Source organism: Erinaceus europaeus, chromosome 17 (assembly GCF_950295315.1).
Source record: "Erinaceus europaeus chromosome 17, mEriEur2.1, whole genome shotgun sequence".
NCBI lineage: Eukaryota > Metazoa > Chordata > Mammalia > Eulipotyphla > Erinaceidae > Erinaceus > Erinaceus europaeus.
The window spans coordinates 4568725-4584326 of record NC_080178.1 but is presented as its reverse complement, the minus strand read 5'-3'; the positions used below and the strand labels follow the sequence as shown (position 1 = coordinate 4584326).

Here is a 15602-nt window from a genome sequence, read left to right as displayed (position 1 = left end):
GAGGAACAATTGGGGGGGGGGGCGAGGACCCAGACAGAAGTCTGCAGGACACATGGCTCCCCCCAGACCAGAGAGGAGGCAGCTCAAAGCTGGGGTGCCCACAGCCCCCCACAGGCTCCTGCCATCCTGTACCCAGGCCTGGCAGTCACAAGGCCTCCCGCCCCACCCCCACGCACAACAGCTCCGTTCTCTCTCCCTCGGCAGCCTGCCCGGAGGCCGGTCCGTGCCCGGATGCCAAGGCACCAGCTGCTGCCCCGGGGCCTGGCACAGTGGCTGGCTGCAGCTGGCAAGGCCCAGTTTCCTGTGGCCACAGGCAGCCAGCCTGGGGGGGGGGGAACCTCTAAGCCCCCATCCGTGCCTACCTGAGCCCAGGAACAGAGGAGGGGTCAGCAGGATGAGAAGGGGGGAATGATGGACCCCAGGGGTGGGAGGTGGGGACACAGAAGCTGATCCATGAGGAGGTGGCAGGTGGGGACACGGGGAGGATGGGGGGGTAGACGGGGGGGGGGGCAGAGACCTCCAGGGAACAGAAGGCAAGCCTGGGGGGGATTCCAGTCTCCATAGCAACCAGGCCCACTGCCTAGGGGGCCAAGGACCAGCACAGGAAAGACGTCTGACCTTGGGTTTGCCCGGCCTCCCGCGCCCACTCCCTCACCTCCCCGCAGTCAAAGGCAGAGGCTCGGAAGGTGGGGAGCAAGCAGCCGCTGGAGAAGTGACAGGAGCGAACAAAGGAGGCATCGCAAGGAGCAGGCGGGCGGAGGGGACAGACAAGGCCTCCCCACACCTGGGCTCTGCCTCCATCTCCCAGGGGAGGCACCGGCAACACGCATCCCTCAAAACCCAGCTGCCAGCAGAGACGCCGGGGAGCCCGGAGACCAGAGGGGACCCCGGGGAATGGGAATGGGGGGAGCCTGAATCAGAGCCGAGAAGAGAGAAGGAAGACGAGGCTAGGATGGGAAGAGGCCCCAGGGGGCAGCAGGCAGCGTGGTGGGGGGACGGCACCACAGGAAGCAGGCCTGTGAGGTGAGGACCGGAACGCCAGGGGGTGCTCTCCCCGGCATCGCTGTGTGAGCCCCCAGACCCAAAATCCCAGAGCCTGGCACCCCAGCAAGGTAAGGCTGCCCGAGGCCTGCCTTCCTGGCCTGGCTCTGAGCCCTCTGGCCGGGATGCCATCCAGTGCCCTCCCCAACGCTCCTCCATCTGGCTCCCGGGAGAGGACGCAGACACAGCCCTGTGACCTTGGGGGGGGGGGGGTCTTGCAGATGAAGGAGGCACAGGGTGCAGGAGAATGGGGCAGGGTGCCGCCTCCCTGGGCGGGGTGTCACGGTCTGCATGTGGGGGTGCAGTGTCCTCCCTTGTGCTGTATCACAGGACTGTCTGTCTGACCAAGGATCCTGGCACCCACAGGCATCCCACAAGCCTCTGGGTGAGCCCATCACCGGGCAGTGCAGGGAGGCCGGCAGAGGGACAACAGAAAGGTCTCCACCCAGTGGGCACCCCGGCCAGGGATATGGCAGCTGTGGCAGTGCTGCCCTGAGGGTGTTGGAGGACGGGGCTCTGGCTGACCTGCCCCAGGGAATGTGGGGGCGCAGGGGGGCTCTGGAGACACTTCCCATGTGAATGGCCTGACTGCTTTTGCCAGAGTCAGCAGAAACGGGGAGCAGGGCATTGGGGCCAAGGGCAGTGTGGCAGGTGGCCAAGCAAGCTCTGAGGGAGGGGGCAGGGTGGGCCGGGGCTTGGCACCCGCCAGGCACTTTAGGGGGTGCTCGATGCCATGAAACCACACACTGCCACCTGGGGGCCAGTAAAGGACCCTGGGGCCCCCAGGTGGGGGGAGTGTCCAGTCTGCAAGCCCTGCCCCGAGGGTCTAGAAGGCTCCTTGTGTAACTGTCAGCAGTCAAGGCCACACCCCCAGCCTGACACCCCTCCCCGCGATGGCACCCAGAATGTGACAGTTACGGAGGGGTGTACCAGGCTGCTTGGGGCTCCCCCAGAAAGTGGGCTGTGCAGAAACCGCCTGTGTGGTTTCCACGGGGAGCCCCGCGTGTTCTAGAAAAAATGTCACCGGGGTTCCCTGTGAATCTGGGGTGGGGGCGTGCCCCTGAGGCGGGGGGGGGGGCTGGGCTCTGGGGGTGCAGGTCACTGACCTTTCGTCGGCTGCTGCGCCTCGCCGGCTCCTCCTCTCCCGGCCCCCCCCTCGGAGAACAGTAAGGACCCTACTGAAGAAGCAGAATTGGGGGGTCAGGCACAGGGGCCACCCAGCAAGTCCCACACCAACCTGGAGGTGATGGAGGGTCCCCTCCAGGGCAGAGGTGCTTCGAGGTAGGTGGGGGGTGCAAGGCAGTGGGAGGTGGCTGTGTGGGGGACCCAGATGCTCCTGGGGGCTCTGGGGAAGGGGCCACATACTCCCTCAGCCCACACCCTCCTGTGGAGAGACCTGTGCCTACAGCCCAGTCTTGCCGGTGCAGCCACTCCCAACCTTGCGCTCACTGTCCTCCCACCCGCTGCCTTCTGTGGGACGGGATCCTGCCTGGCTGGGGCTCCCCGAAATATGTGGGAGTGACATCCCATCCCTCCTGCAAAGGCGGGTGCCCAGGGCTCCTCCTCAGTGCCCCCAGCTCAATCTCCCGGATCCCCACATCTGGAGTCCGAGTCGACCAGGGCTCTGCCATGAGCTCAGACCCTCAGCTCCCAGCACCCACACCCCTGCCAGTCCCCCACATGGGGGCCTAGGAAGAGGGGGACTCAAACCAGAGTGGGGTCCTCGCGCCCAGCCCAGCCCAAACCCCCCAGAACCAAAACTACAATGACACCTGCGTGGAGGGCTTTTGGGAAGAGGGGGTGTGCACCTGCCCGGGACCCTGGGAACAATCATCTATGGTGCCCCCAGAGCCGGACGCTGAGAAGTGCAGCCCGGGACCCAACTCCCCACAGGAGAGCCCCTCTCCCCGCCTTTTACCACTCTGTCACGGGCCTGCAGAAGGCCAGGCCCCAGATCCACGGCCTCCCACCGCCCAGTCCCCCTCTGGTGGTACTGCCCAAAGAGGGGGACCCAGTGGGCGGGGACCTTTGAGGCTGGGGAGGGGGGTGATGGGACACTGGGGGATCCTTGCTCTGATGCGGGGCTTGGCCTCCAAGCTGGCTGAGCACTCCAGGCTCTGGGAGATGGTGGGGACCTGGTGGCAGGGACTCTGAGAACAGAGCCAAGTCCCACGGGACAGCCAATCAGAGGCTTTGTCATGGTCCCCAAGTAACTTGTCTCTGGGCTTAACCATCCTCGTCTGTCAAGCAGGGTCAAGTCCTTGAACCCTAAGTGTGTCTGGCTGTGGGAGGGGGTGACCTCCAGCTCAGTCCCCCTCCGTGGCTCCGGGGGGAGGGGAGGGAGACCACCTAGTGTCCCTTTCCCAGTCTCTGCTTTTTTTTTTTTTTTTTAATTCCTCTTTTCACTGGGGTCCACAGAAAAGAATGAGCAGAATGAGTGGAAGGAAATCAAACACCACCATGAGAAAGGAAAGAAAGGGAAGGAGGAAAAATTAAATAGATGAATAAATAAAAACAACAAAACAAAAAGCAGATACACTACCAGGAAAATGGAGGAGAGGACACAGGACACACACGGCAGGAGTTCAAACATCTGTCGATGTCAGAAACCAAGGCGGGATGGGGCGATGGCATGAGCAGGGGTGCAGGCGAGGAGGGAACACAGGCAGGGCCAGCCCCACCCCCACCCAGCACCCCCAGAAAGGAAGGCATGGTGGGGGAGGCAGTGTGTGGGCAGGATGGAGGAGAGGAGGGACAGGCAGAGGAGCTGCGAGAGGGGACGGGGGCAGGGCGGGGACAGAAATCCAGGCGTAGGTCGGGGCAATCCAGTCCAATCCAAACCAGAACTTGAAGCCATACCTTCACTGTTTAACGTCAGGTGAGCCGGACCTTGGAAAGGGGGCAGGAGAAAGACAGGAAAACAAAACGAAAATAACAAACAAAAAAACAAAAAAAAAAAAGGAAGAAAAAAATAACAAACAAAAAAAGAAAGAAAGAAAGAAAGAAAGGGGGAAGAAACAAAGAAAACGCGAGTCATCAAAACCAGCCAGAGAGAGGGCAGAAAAAGCGTTTGCCGCCACAATTTAAAACCCTTTTCTTTTTTTAAACTTGTGACAAACATCGGGGGGGGGGGGTGGAGCCCCCAGCCCCAAAGCTGAGGAGAGGGGCCCGATGCCAAAACAGAGGGTGGGGGGCAAGAAGGGGAGTGGAGAGAGAGAAGGGAGGCACCAAAGGGGGCGAGGGGTACAGGCAGAACCGGAGGGAGGGCAGGAGGCGGGTCACCGCACGGGGAGAGGGGAGACTTTGGTTTCTTTTTTTTTTTTCTTCTTGCCGGGAGGGGGAAAAAAAAAAAAGGAAAAGGAAGAGAAGCATGAGGCAGGGAGAGGGATGCTTTTTCCTTTTTCTTTCTTTTTTTCTTTTTTTTTTTCTTCCGAGTGGCGGAAAGAAAAAAAAAAAACGGTCAACGAGAAAAAAACGATTCGGATGGAGGAGAAAAGACGACACATTAAAAAAAAAAAAAATCAAAGCCACCTGGAGAGAGAGAGGGGGGGGGACCTGTTAGCATAGGATGGGGCTGGGGTCCCCCGCTGCCTCACACCCCAGCCCCGGGACCCCTCGGAGCCTGGCAGAGAAGGGGGAAGAGTGGGGACAAGAGGAGCCCGGGCCTAGAAGCCACCCCCTCCCGCTCTGGGCTTTTGAAGGCTCCTTCCCAGTCCGCTTCTCCCACCTGGGTTCTACCAGGAAATGGGGGTTCAGGAAGACAGAACCTGAGCAGAAGCAGGCTGGAGAAGGCAGAGGCAAACTAGGGGTGTTTGGGGCAAAGCTGGGACTCTGTTCCTTCCACAGTTCTGGGAGACAGGGCCCCAAACACCTCAAAAGTGTCTTAAGACACTGGCAGCGCCTGGTTCTGGCCAGGCCTCAGACACGGAGCCAAACTGTGGGGTCTCTATCCCGAGCTGCCTGGAGAGAAAGGGGGTACTCAACCCTGGACGCTGCGGCTCCAGCAAGAGCACCCCAGTACCCTAAGGACAGTGGCCAGGGACCAGCACCAGGGACCAACCGCCCCGCTCCCGCCCGTGGGGCCTGGCCCAGATGGGGGAAGAGCCCAGCACCTAGGCAGTGGCTGAGGGTCCTGGGAGGCACCCTAGTGGGTGCCTGGCCTGTGCAGTGTTGTCTTGGGCCCGGTGAAGGGCTCAGGCAGCCGGGGGGTGAGAGTCCCAGACACTGGGGCCACACAGAATAACACAGATCTGAATGTGCGCCCCAAGAACCATCAGCGTCTCTTCCTCGACCAACTTGGAAGTGGGGAGACAGCGCCTCCCAGTAAGGAGGGCTGGGTGCTCCCTGGCCTGCACTGTCGCTCTGTCTCTCCCCACCTCTCCCTCTCTCTCTCCTATCTCTTCCTGTCAATCTCCTCATCTTTCTTCTCTCTCCATCTCCCTAACTCTGCTGTCTCTCCCATGTCTCCTTTGTCTCTCCATCTCTCCCAGTCTCTCTGTCTCACCCCGTCTCTCTCCTCGCAGACACAGGCCCTCATTAGCATGCCACACTGGCCTCAATCACCACGGCAACTGGCTGCTGGCTCCCTCAGGCGTGACAGCACAGCCATCTTGGCTGAGGGAGGCTGAGCGCCTGCCTGTCCCCAGGCTCAGCCTAGCCCTGTCCCAGGGTACCCCCAGCATGGACACCCCCAGCCCCACCCTAGGCTGCCCCCCACCCAGACAACCCCAGCCCTGCCCCAGGCACCCCCAGCCTGGACACCCCCACCCCTGCCCCGGACACCCCCAGCCCAGACACCCCCAGCCTTACCCTAGGCCGCCCCCAGCCCGGACACTCCCAGCCCCAGGAACCCCAACCTGGACACCCCCAGCCCTGCCCTAGGCCGCCCCCAACCCGGACACTCCCAGCCCCAGGAACCCCAACCTGGACACCCTCAGCCCAGCCCCAGGGTGCCCCCAGCCTAGACACCACCCAGGCCTGTCTTAGAGCACCCTCAGTCTAGTAGTGCTCCAGCCCTACCCCAGAGTGCCCCCAGCCCTGTCTCAGGGTGTTCCCAGTCTGAACTCCCTCCACAGCCCTGCCCCAGGAAGCCCCCAGTCTGGACACTCCCAGCCCTTCCCCAGAGTGCCCCCAGTCTGGACAACCCCAGCCCTGCCCCCGGGGCATCCCCATCCCTGCCTCAGGGCACCCCCAGCCCAGATTCTCCACCCCCCCCCCCGTGCCAGCTGAGGCCCCCAGTGAGCAGGGTCCCGCCTTCCTGGTACTGAGCTGGGCAGAGGCTGGGACATGGCCTGGGGGCAGGGATGGGGTGAAGTGTCACTGAGGAGCACCTGCACCCCAAACCACCCGCCCCAGTCTGCCTCCATCTCACCCGAGCGAGAGGCAGAATGCTCACGGGTCAGATGAGGACACACGGACACATCCCAGGGGTGTGCACACGCACAGGCACACCACGCGCTCAGACATAGCCCACACACTAACATGTGCTTCACACGCCATACATGCCACACGCCCACACGTATCACACATATGTGTGTGCTCCACACACACCACACATGGAACATCTGTGCGCGTAGAACATGTGAAGATGTTGCGTGTACAGGCCACATGTGTGTGCACACCTACACGTCTGGTTTGCATGCATAAACACATGTACGCTCCACACATGTACATACCAGATTATCCATGCCACACACTGCACATGTGGACATGCATAACTAAACATGTTGCGTGTACAGGTACATGTCCGTTGCACATACTTTCACATGTCACACCATGTACTATGCAGACACCACACAGTGTAACATAGTAAGCACACATGTGCACATCACTGTCATATGCACACATGTACCACACTTCACAGCACAGGTTATGCACACAGCATGCACCCACCCGTCATGTGCGCACATGCATGTACTTACAGTGTGTGTGACATGTCCCACACGTGTGGACACACGTGTCTAGAGCATGCACTTAACTTGTGTACGCACCCATGTGCCTAGACATACCATGTATCATGCAACACACCGTACACCACATGCATCACACGCCACAAACATGGACACAGGCGCACCATACATGCATCTCACACACACACTCCAGCCTACACAGTCAGGGCACGAAGCCACAGTGCCACATCCCAAACTCAGGACCACCATCACAGGTCTGGTCCCCACATGTCCCCCAGCCCAGCCTGCCTTGCCGGTTCCCCCTCGCTCCCTCCTCCTCCTCTCTGGGTCCCCTTCTGTCCCTCCCTCAGGCCCCCTCCCCCCACCATCACCCCCCTTGTTCCAGTGGAGACATCAAGCAGGAGCAAGAAGTCACATCAGCACTAAATCTTATCTCCTGCAAACACACCTCGAGGCCGGACACCAGCACCTCCTGCCGCAGCAGGGGCCGGCCACACACACACACACGGACACGCGGACACACATGTGCAAGCACACGCAGGCAAGAGCACAGAGCAGCTGAGCCAAGTGACACGTGGGCACACAGGCAGACATACGCAGACACACGCAGACACATGCCTGGCCGCCGGAGCCAGGGAACCGAGGACGCCCCAGGAGAAGCCACATGTGGGCGGGGCCACACTGGACCCAGGGGATCAGGACTCTAGCCCCCAGACCTTCGGCACCTCTCCCCTTCATTCCCGGGGCTCATACCCAGGGGCACCCGCCCCCCAGGACATGGGAGAGATGGTGCCAGGACCCCTGCCTGCAGTGCGGAGGGGCCCCCTTGTCCCAGCCTGCCAGCCTGCCCCACCCCCACCCTGGTGCATGCGGAGAAGGGAGAGAGGAGAGGCTGAGAGAAGACTGAGCCCAGAGACGGTTGGGGAGATTGAGAAAGAGAGACACCCCCCACCATGGGGGCAGATAAACTGAAGACAGGAGTGGACAGACAGATAGACATCCCCCCCCCCAAGGGAGGCAGACCTACCTACCCTGGGATGGGGATCTGGGCCAACCATGAGTTTGAGGGCACAGAGGCTGTCACCCCCACTTCCTGATATGGAAGGCCAATACACTGTCCAGGGTCCCTAGGCCCAGCCACCCAGGGGCCCCCCACAGGCTCCTGAGCACCTGGGACCCAGCCCAGCCTCCTCCCAGGACAGCAGAGAGAAGGATGGTGACACATGGACACTCACACAGGGCAGCACGGGGCCCGGAGCCCCCCATGGACTGGGGATGCTGGCCAGAGGTGGGACACCCAGCGGGTGAAGCACAGGCAGGGGGCTAATGGATCCCTGGGCTGATCCCTGACACACCCCCACACGGGACCCCACGGTGACACACCTGCCACCCCAGTGACCACAGAGCATCACTCACCTTCCATGGGGTGCTCCTCTGTGGATGGCGGGATTCAAGAAGGGGTGCGATAGGGAAGAGAGAGAGAAAGAGAGAGGGAGAAAGAGAGAGAAAAGGAGTGCTGTTAGCCAGGCACCAAGGACAGGGCTCCACAGGGAGTGGGGTTCCAGGTCCCCTAGTCCACCCAGGCCACCCTGGGAAACAGGACAGGCCCCCAAGTCAGCACCTTACCCTCAGGGCTCCCCACCTCATGTGACATTTAGGGAAACTAGGCCGGGGCGGAGAAGTATGCATTCAGGGTCCCATAGAAATAAAGGGAAGAGCAGGGTGGAGGCCAGGCCTCCTGACCCCACCCCCGACAAGCCCCCCCATCCCAGGGACAGATGGGCACACACACACAGGGCATGCTCCCACACGCTCACACATGGCACGCGTGACACTCAGCACCCAGGGTCAGTCAGCGACACGGCTCACATCTGGTAACTCTGCACACCAGGTCGACAGCACGGGGAGCAGCCAGGCAGGACACACGCGTGTGCAGGCCCGCCGAGACCCACTCCCTCGCTCCACACACACAGTCACCACACTCCCACACTGCCTCGAGTGACCTACAGCGAGATCATGGGACACAGGCCTCCCAGACCCCGCCACATACACCCACCACCACCGCAGCCAGACACACAGCTCCCTTTTCCCTCTGCCTGCCTGCCTGTACTTTAAAAAAAAAAAAAAAATTATATTTATTTATTTTCCCTTTTGTTGCCTTTGTTTTTCATTGTTGTTGTAGTTATTATTGTTGTTGTTATTGTACAGGACAGAGAGAAATGGAGAGAGGAGGGAAAGACATGAGGCGGAGAAAAGACAGACACCTGCTTCACCGTTTGTGAAGGGACTACCTTACAGGAGGGGAGCCGGGGGCTCGAACCAGGATTCTTACGCCGGTGCTTGCGCTTTGTGCCATGTGCACTTAACCCGCTGCACCACCGCCCGACTCCCCTGCCTGCACTTTTTTCTAAAGTACATCTTATGTATTTATTGGATGAGACAAAAACCGAGAGGGGAGGGAAAGACATGGAGACAACCGCAGCTTCGCCACTAGTGAAGTGTCCCTGCAGGTGGGGAGCAGGGGCTCAAACCCCGGTTCCTGTGCACATGGGCATGTGCTCGGCCAGGTGTGCCACCACCTGGCCCCTGTGTGCTTCCTTCCTTTATTTATTTATTTATTTATTTTGATTCCAGGGTTATCGCTGGGGCTCGGTGCCTGCACTACAAACCCACTGCTCTTGTGGTCTTGTTTTCCATTTTTCTGGATAGGACAGAAAGAAATGTGGAGAGGAGGGGAGTTGGGTGGTAGCACAGCGGGTTAAGTGCACGTGGCACAAAGCGCAAGGACCGGCGTAAGGATCCCGGTTCGAGCCCCCCGGCTCCCCACCTGCAGGGGAGTCGCTTCACAGGCGGTGAAGCAGGTCTGCAGGTGTCTGTCTTTCTCTCCCCCTCTCTGTCTTCCCCTCCTCTCTCCATTTCTCTCTGTCCTATCCAACAACAAGACATCAGTAACAACAACAATAACTACAACAATAAAACAACAAGGGCAACAAAAGGGAATAAATACAAAAAAAAAAATTTAAGAAAAAAAAGAAATGGAGAGAGGAGAGGAAGACAGAGAGGGGGAGAGAAAGACAGACACCTGCAGACCTGCTTCACCGCTTGTGAAGCGACTCCCCTGAAGGTGGGGAGCCGGGGGCTCGAACCGGGATCCTTACGCCGGTCCTTGCACGTTGCACCATGTGCGCTTAACCCGGTGCGCCACCGCCCAGTCCCCACACACTTCTTTTAAAGGTTTGTTTACTAACATGGGAGAGAACTGGAGCATTACTCTGGCATGTGCAACACAGGGGATCAAACTTAGGACTCTGTGCTGTTAGGTCCATCCAAGTCCCTGTGCCACTTCCCGGGCTGCGGGCTGTGGGCTGTCCTCTCTCTCTCTCTCCTCTTCTCTCTCTCTCTCTTTTTCTCTTTCTCTCTCTCTCCTTCCCTCCCTCCTTCTCTCCCTCCCTCCTTCCTGCCTTGTGATTTATTTAGGGACTGGGACATAGAAAACCCAATAGAATGCACACTTTCAGTATCCCAGGTATGAACCCTGGCGCCACACAGTAGCACCATGCAAAACAGAAGCTACACAAGGAGTCAAGTGGTGTCTCTCCTCCTCTCTGTGTCTCTGTCTCTCTCTAAAAGGAAAACTAGAGCTCAGCAGGAGCGGAGGAATCATGCAGGTATGAAACCCTGGCACTGAAAAAAATCAAGAGAAAAAAGGTATTAGAGAGAGAGAGAGAGAGAGGGATCAGAGCATCGCTCAGCTTGGCTGAAGTCAGCACCAGGGACAGAGCCCAGGGCCTCATCCACCCAAGTCCTGTGCTTGACCCGAAGAGTCATCTCCCCATTGTCTGTGTGTCTGTCTGTTTCCCTGCCTAGCCGTCCACCCACCCTGCTCTCAAACCTCCACAGGCGTTTCTGCCCTGAGCCGTACTCCAGACTCTCTCTCGCCTGTGGACAGCTACAAAGGCTGTGAGGTGGTGGGGCTGGCCACCATGGCGGGCGGGACGGGCTCTCCCTAGTCTGACACCCTGGGGAATTGCACCCAAGGCCAGGGAGGGCCATGCCCAGTTGAGTGCAAACACTATCATGAGCTCGGATCCGAGTTCCAGTCCCCATCCACCTTCACGACGGGTGAAACGGGGCTACAGGGGGTCTGTCTCTATGTCGTCCTCCCCCACAATTTCTCTCTGTCCTATCTCAAAAAGAAAAAGAGCAGAAAGGGAGTCGGGCTGTAGCGCAGCGGGTTAAGCGCATGTGGTGCAAAGCACAAGGACCGGCCTAAGGATCCCGGTTGGAGCCCCCGGCTCCCCACCTGCAGGGGAGTCGCTCCACAGGCGGTGAAGCAGGTCTGCAGGTGTCTGTCTTTTTCTCCCCCTCTCTGTCTTCCCCTCCTCTCTCCATTTCTCTCTGTCCTATCCAACAACAACGACATCAATAACAACAATAATAACTACAACAATAAAACAACAAGGGCAACAAAAAGGAAAATAAATATTTTTTTAAAAAAAAAAAAGCAGGAAAAAAATACATAGATAAAAATGGGGCAGCCAGGAGTGTTGGACTAGTTGTGCAGTACCCAAGCCGCTGTGGTAACCTTGGTGGCAAGAAAAAAAAAGGGGTGAGGTACTGATGGTGCACCCAGTCAAGCACACTTATCACCACGCTCAAGGACCTGGGTTTGAGTCCCTGCTTCCCACCTGCAAGGGACAGACGCTTCAAGAGCACAGGTAAGCAGGTGTCTCTCTGTCTCTCTCCCTCTCCCCTCTCAATTTCTCTCTGTCCTGTCAAATAAAAAATTTTAATAGGAAAAAAGGGGGAAAATGGCCGTTAGGAGTGGTGGATTTGTAGTGCCGGTACCGAGCCCCAGCGAAAACCCTGGTGGCAAATATATATATATGGAGGAGAAGAAAGAAGGATGATGGGGAGGAAGAGGAAGAGAGAGGAGGAGAGAGCACCCACCTGTGGCTGGGGCACAGCCTCAGCTTGAACTCATAAGCCCGAGGTTCGCGGTTCAACCCCCAGGGCTGTGAACATCAGGACAGGGCTCTAGCTTCTCTCCCATTCTCTCAGCCACACATGAGACTCTTCTGTATGTAATAAATAAATCTCCCCTAAAAAATCTAGGCATTCCTCCCTGACAGATGTGGGTGATGCAGTGCCCAGGAAGGGCCCCCTGTCCCCCCACCCTGGCACGTGCCCCTGGCCTGCTGCCCGCACCTCCCTGCAGCTCTGCTCTCTGTTCTGTCATCACACCGCCTCCCCAACTCAGGCCGGTGCCCCCAGCAACAGCCCCTGTCTGAGGCTTAGGAGCCCCAAACTTGCACCCACAGCCCCAGCCTCTCACCTGGGTGACAATCCTACATGTACCCTGTCTACTGGGCAGACATCAGGAGAGCCCTCTGACACCCAAAGTCCCCCCTGTGAAGCCACACCCCGCACTCCCACTGCAAGAGACCCTGCAGGCCCCACCCTCATCCCATGCCAGCCTCCTGGTCACACTGGGCACCCGCTGGCTGTATCTCATCTCTAGGGACAGGAGAGGAGACATGCCCGGGAGGCTGACCACCTGCCCCACCTGCACTCTGCTGCAGTCAGCACACACGTGCTCACTCGCGCACACGCGTGCGCACACACACACACACACACACACACACACACACGAAGGCACATGTGCTGAGAACTTCTTGGTGCCTTGGCACTGCCCTCGCCTCTGTGCCCTCCGCCCCAGTCTCTGGCTGGCTTCTGAGAAGCTGTGAGCTTCTCCCCCTGGCATATCCATGATGGTCATTCCATCCCTTTCCTGAGAGCCCAGACAGCCCCCCACCCCCAGTTCCCCAGGCCAGGCTGGCACCCAGAAACCAGACCTGCTCACTTTCGTACCAGTCACCAGCTGATACCAATTCTGTCTTGTTTTGTTGCTGCTAGCCTTATCTCTGGGGCTCAGTGCCTGTGTGGCTCCGTCCATCCCAGCAACCCTTTTCTCTCTTTCTTCCTCTCTCTCTTTTTTTTTTTTTTTTTTTTTGGATAGAGAGTGAGACAGAGAAACTGAAAGAAAGACAGAAATGGGCACCTGTAACACTGCCTCACTACTCATGACACCTCCCCCTCCCCCTGCAGGGGGGGACTGAAGGCTTGAAACTGAGTCCTCACACGTGGGAACACTAGGTGTGTCACTGCCTGGTCCCAGTTTTTGCTTCTTAAACCCTAGAAGCTCAAGCCAGAAACTCAGGCCTCCAAGAAACACAAAGCAGCCCAACCTAGTCACACCACCATCTAAGGTTCCAAGGTGGATTCCCAGGTGGTGGCACAGTGGAGAAAGCATTGGACTCTCTCTCTCTCTCTCATTGCATTTATTTTAATTTTTTGAATTATCTTTATTTATTTATTGGATAGAGACAGCCAGAAACTGAGAGATGGGGAGATAGAGAGGGAGAGAGACAGAGAGACACCTGCAGACCTGCTTCACCATTCACAAAGCTTTCCGCCCGCAGGTGGGCACTAGGGGCTCAAACCTGGGTCCTTGTGCACTGTAACATGTGCGTTCAAACAGGTGTGCCATCACCCAGCCCCCCCCCCCTCTCTCTCCCTCTCTCTTTCTCTTTCCCCGCCTCCAGGGTTAACGGTGTGACTCAGTGCTGGCACTATGAATCCGCCGCTTTTTCTGTTTTCTCCCCCTAATGTTTACTAAATAGAACAGAGAGAAATTAAGAGAAGACCAGGAGGGTCGGGCGGTAGTGCAACAGGTTAAGCGCACATAGCACAAAGCGCCAGGACTGGCGTAAGGATCCCGATACGAGACCACGGCTCCCCACCTGCAAGGGAGTCGCTTCACAGGCGGTGAAGCAGGTCTGCAGGTGTCTGTCTTTCTCTCCCCCTGTCTTCCCCTCCTCTCTCCATTTCTCTCTGTTCTATCCAACAATAACAACAATAATAAAACAATAACTACAACAATGAAAAACAACAAGGGTAACAAAAGGGAATAAATAAATAATTTTTTTTTAAAAAAAGGATGCTTGAAAGTGAAAAAAAAAAAAAAGACACCTGCAGACTTGCTTCAACACTCGTGAATCAAACCTCCTGCCGGTAGGGAGCAGGGAACTCAAACCCAGGTCCTTACACACATGTTGTACACTTGACCAGGTGAGCCACCGCCCAGCACCCAGCACTGGACTTTCAAGCATGAGGTCCTGCGTTTGATCCCCAGCACTGCATCGGCCAGAGAGATGCTCTGGTGTGTCACCCATCCACCAGTCTCTCTTTCAGTTTCATTAATAGATAAGTCTTTAAAAAAAAAAAGTCTCCGGGGGTCAGGCAATAGCGCCCTGGGTTAAGCGCACATGGTGTGAAACCACATGGCGTGAAACACAAGGACCGGCATAAGGATCCCGGTGCGAGCCCCCGGCTCCCCACCTGCAGGGGAGTCGCTTCACAGGCGGTGAAGCAGGTCTGCAGGTGTCTGTCTTTCTCTCCCCCTCTCTGTCTTTCCCTCCTCTCTCCATTTCTCTCTGTCCTATCCAACAACAATGACATAATAACAGCAACAGTAATAATAACCACAACAACAATAAAGCAACAAGGGCAACAAAAAGGGGGAAAAATAGCCTCCAGGAGCAGTGGATTCGTGGCACCAAGCCGCAGCAATAACCCTGGAGGCAAAAAAAAAAAAACAAACAAACCTGCAGCCACACCCAGCTGCTTCCCTTTCACCGAATATGATACTGGGTCTTTTTAATAAGTTCATTTACTTATTTATTTTGCAGCCCAGGTTATCGCTGGGGCTCAGTGCCGGTACTATAAATCCACTGCTCCTGACGGCCATCTTACTGGATAGAACAGAGAGAAATTGAGAGGGGAGGGATATAGAGAGGGAGAGAGAAAGACACCTGCAGACCTGCTTCACCACCTGTGAAGTGACTCCCCTGCAGGTGGGGAGCTGGGGGATCAAACCGAATTTTTCATTTTATTTATTTTATTTGTTTTGTTGGTCTGCTTCTAAATTCTGCTTCTAAGACCCCTTCTGTTGCATCGCTTGATGCTGTGGTCTGTTTACATAACCACTGTTACCTAAGAACCGCCCTGCCTGCAGGGCACTGGTTCAATCCCCACTGGTTTGCTCTTTTTCCACTCCGCCCCCTCTTCCTAGTCACATCCTGTTTACCACTGTTTAATCCCCACTGGTTCATGCACTTTTCTTCTCCCCACCCCCTATCCTACGTACATCCTCTTAGGAACTGACACTTCCGCCTCAGGAGATATACAGGACAGGACTGTGATTAGATTAGATAGCTTGCACTGCTTTCCTCATCAATAGATTGAACTGCGTCCCACTCAGCCATGAGTCCCTGGTCGTCTCTCTCCCGCCTGCGAAGCTAGCCCGGCGTCTGGCGCTCCAACAGGGACCGGCATTGTTTCCCAAGAGAAAGAGAACCAGAGTAGCACTCTGGTTCATGTGATGCCAGGGATCAAACTTGGGCCCTCATGCTTACAGGTCCAGAATGCCACCACCGTGCCACCTCCCAGGCCACCGTGCCACCTTCTGCACTCGTGGGTGCCTCCTCTCGAACCCCCCCTTACCCCCATCTGCCACTGAAAGCTGCCTGTTCCCGGGCCGGGAGGGCAGGCCTTCTGTCCTAGTCCTTCTCCCAAGAGGCGCCTTGTGTC

General features: G+C 57.4%; 1 protein-coding gene across 13 annotated transcripts in view; it reads right to left on the bottom strand.

Moving 5' to 3' along the window:
- Window positions 1-15602, bottom strand: part of NRXN2 (neurexin 2) — a 108937-nt gene that overhangs the window by 80860 nt on the left and 12475 nt on the right. For 11 of the 13 annotated variants that reach the window (XM_060176133.1, XM_060176138.1, XM_060176139.1 and 8 more), the window contains exons 2-4: window positions 8367-8384; window positions 3901-3930; window positions 2148-2219 (exon numbers count right to left, since the gene is read on the bottom strand). In XM_060176133.1, the coding sequence (XP_060032116.1) occupies window positions 2148-2219; window positions 3901-3930; window positions 8367-8384 (120 nt within the window). The remainder of the gene's footprint in view (window positions 1-2147; window positions 2220-3900; window positions 3931-8366; window positions 8385-15602) is intronic. The other 2 variants (XM_060176136.1, XM_060176146.1) reach the window with 2 other exon arrangements.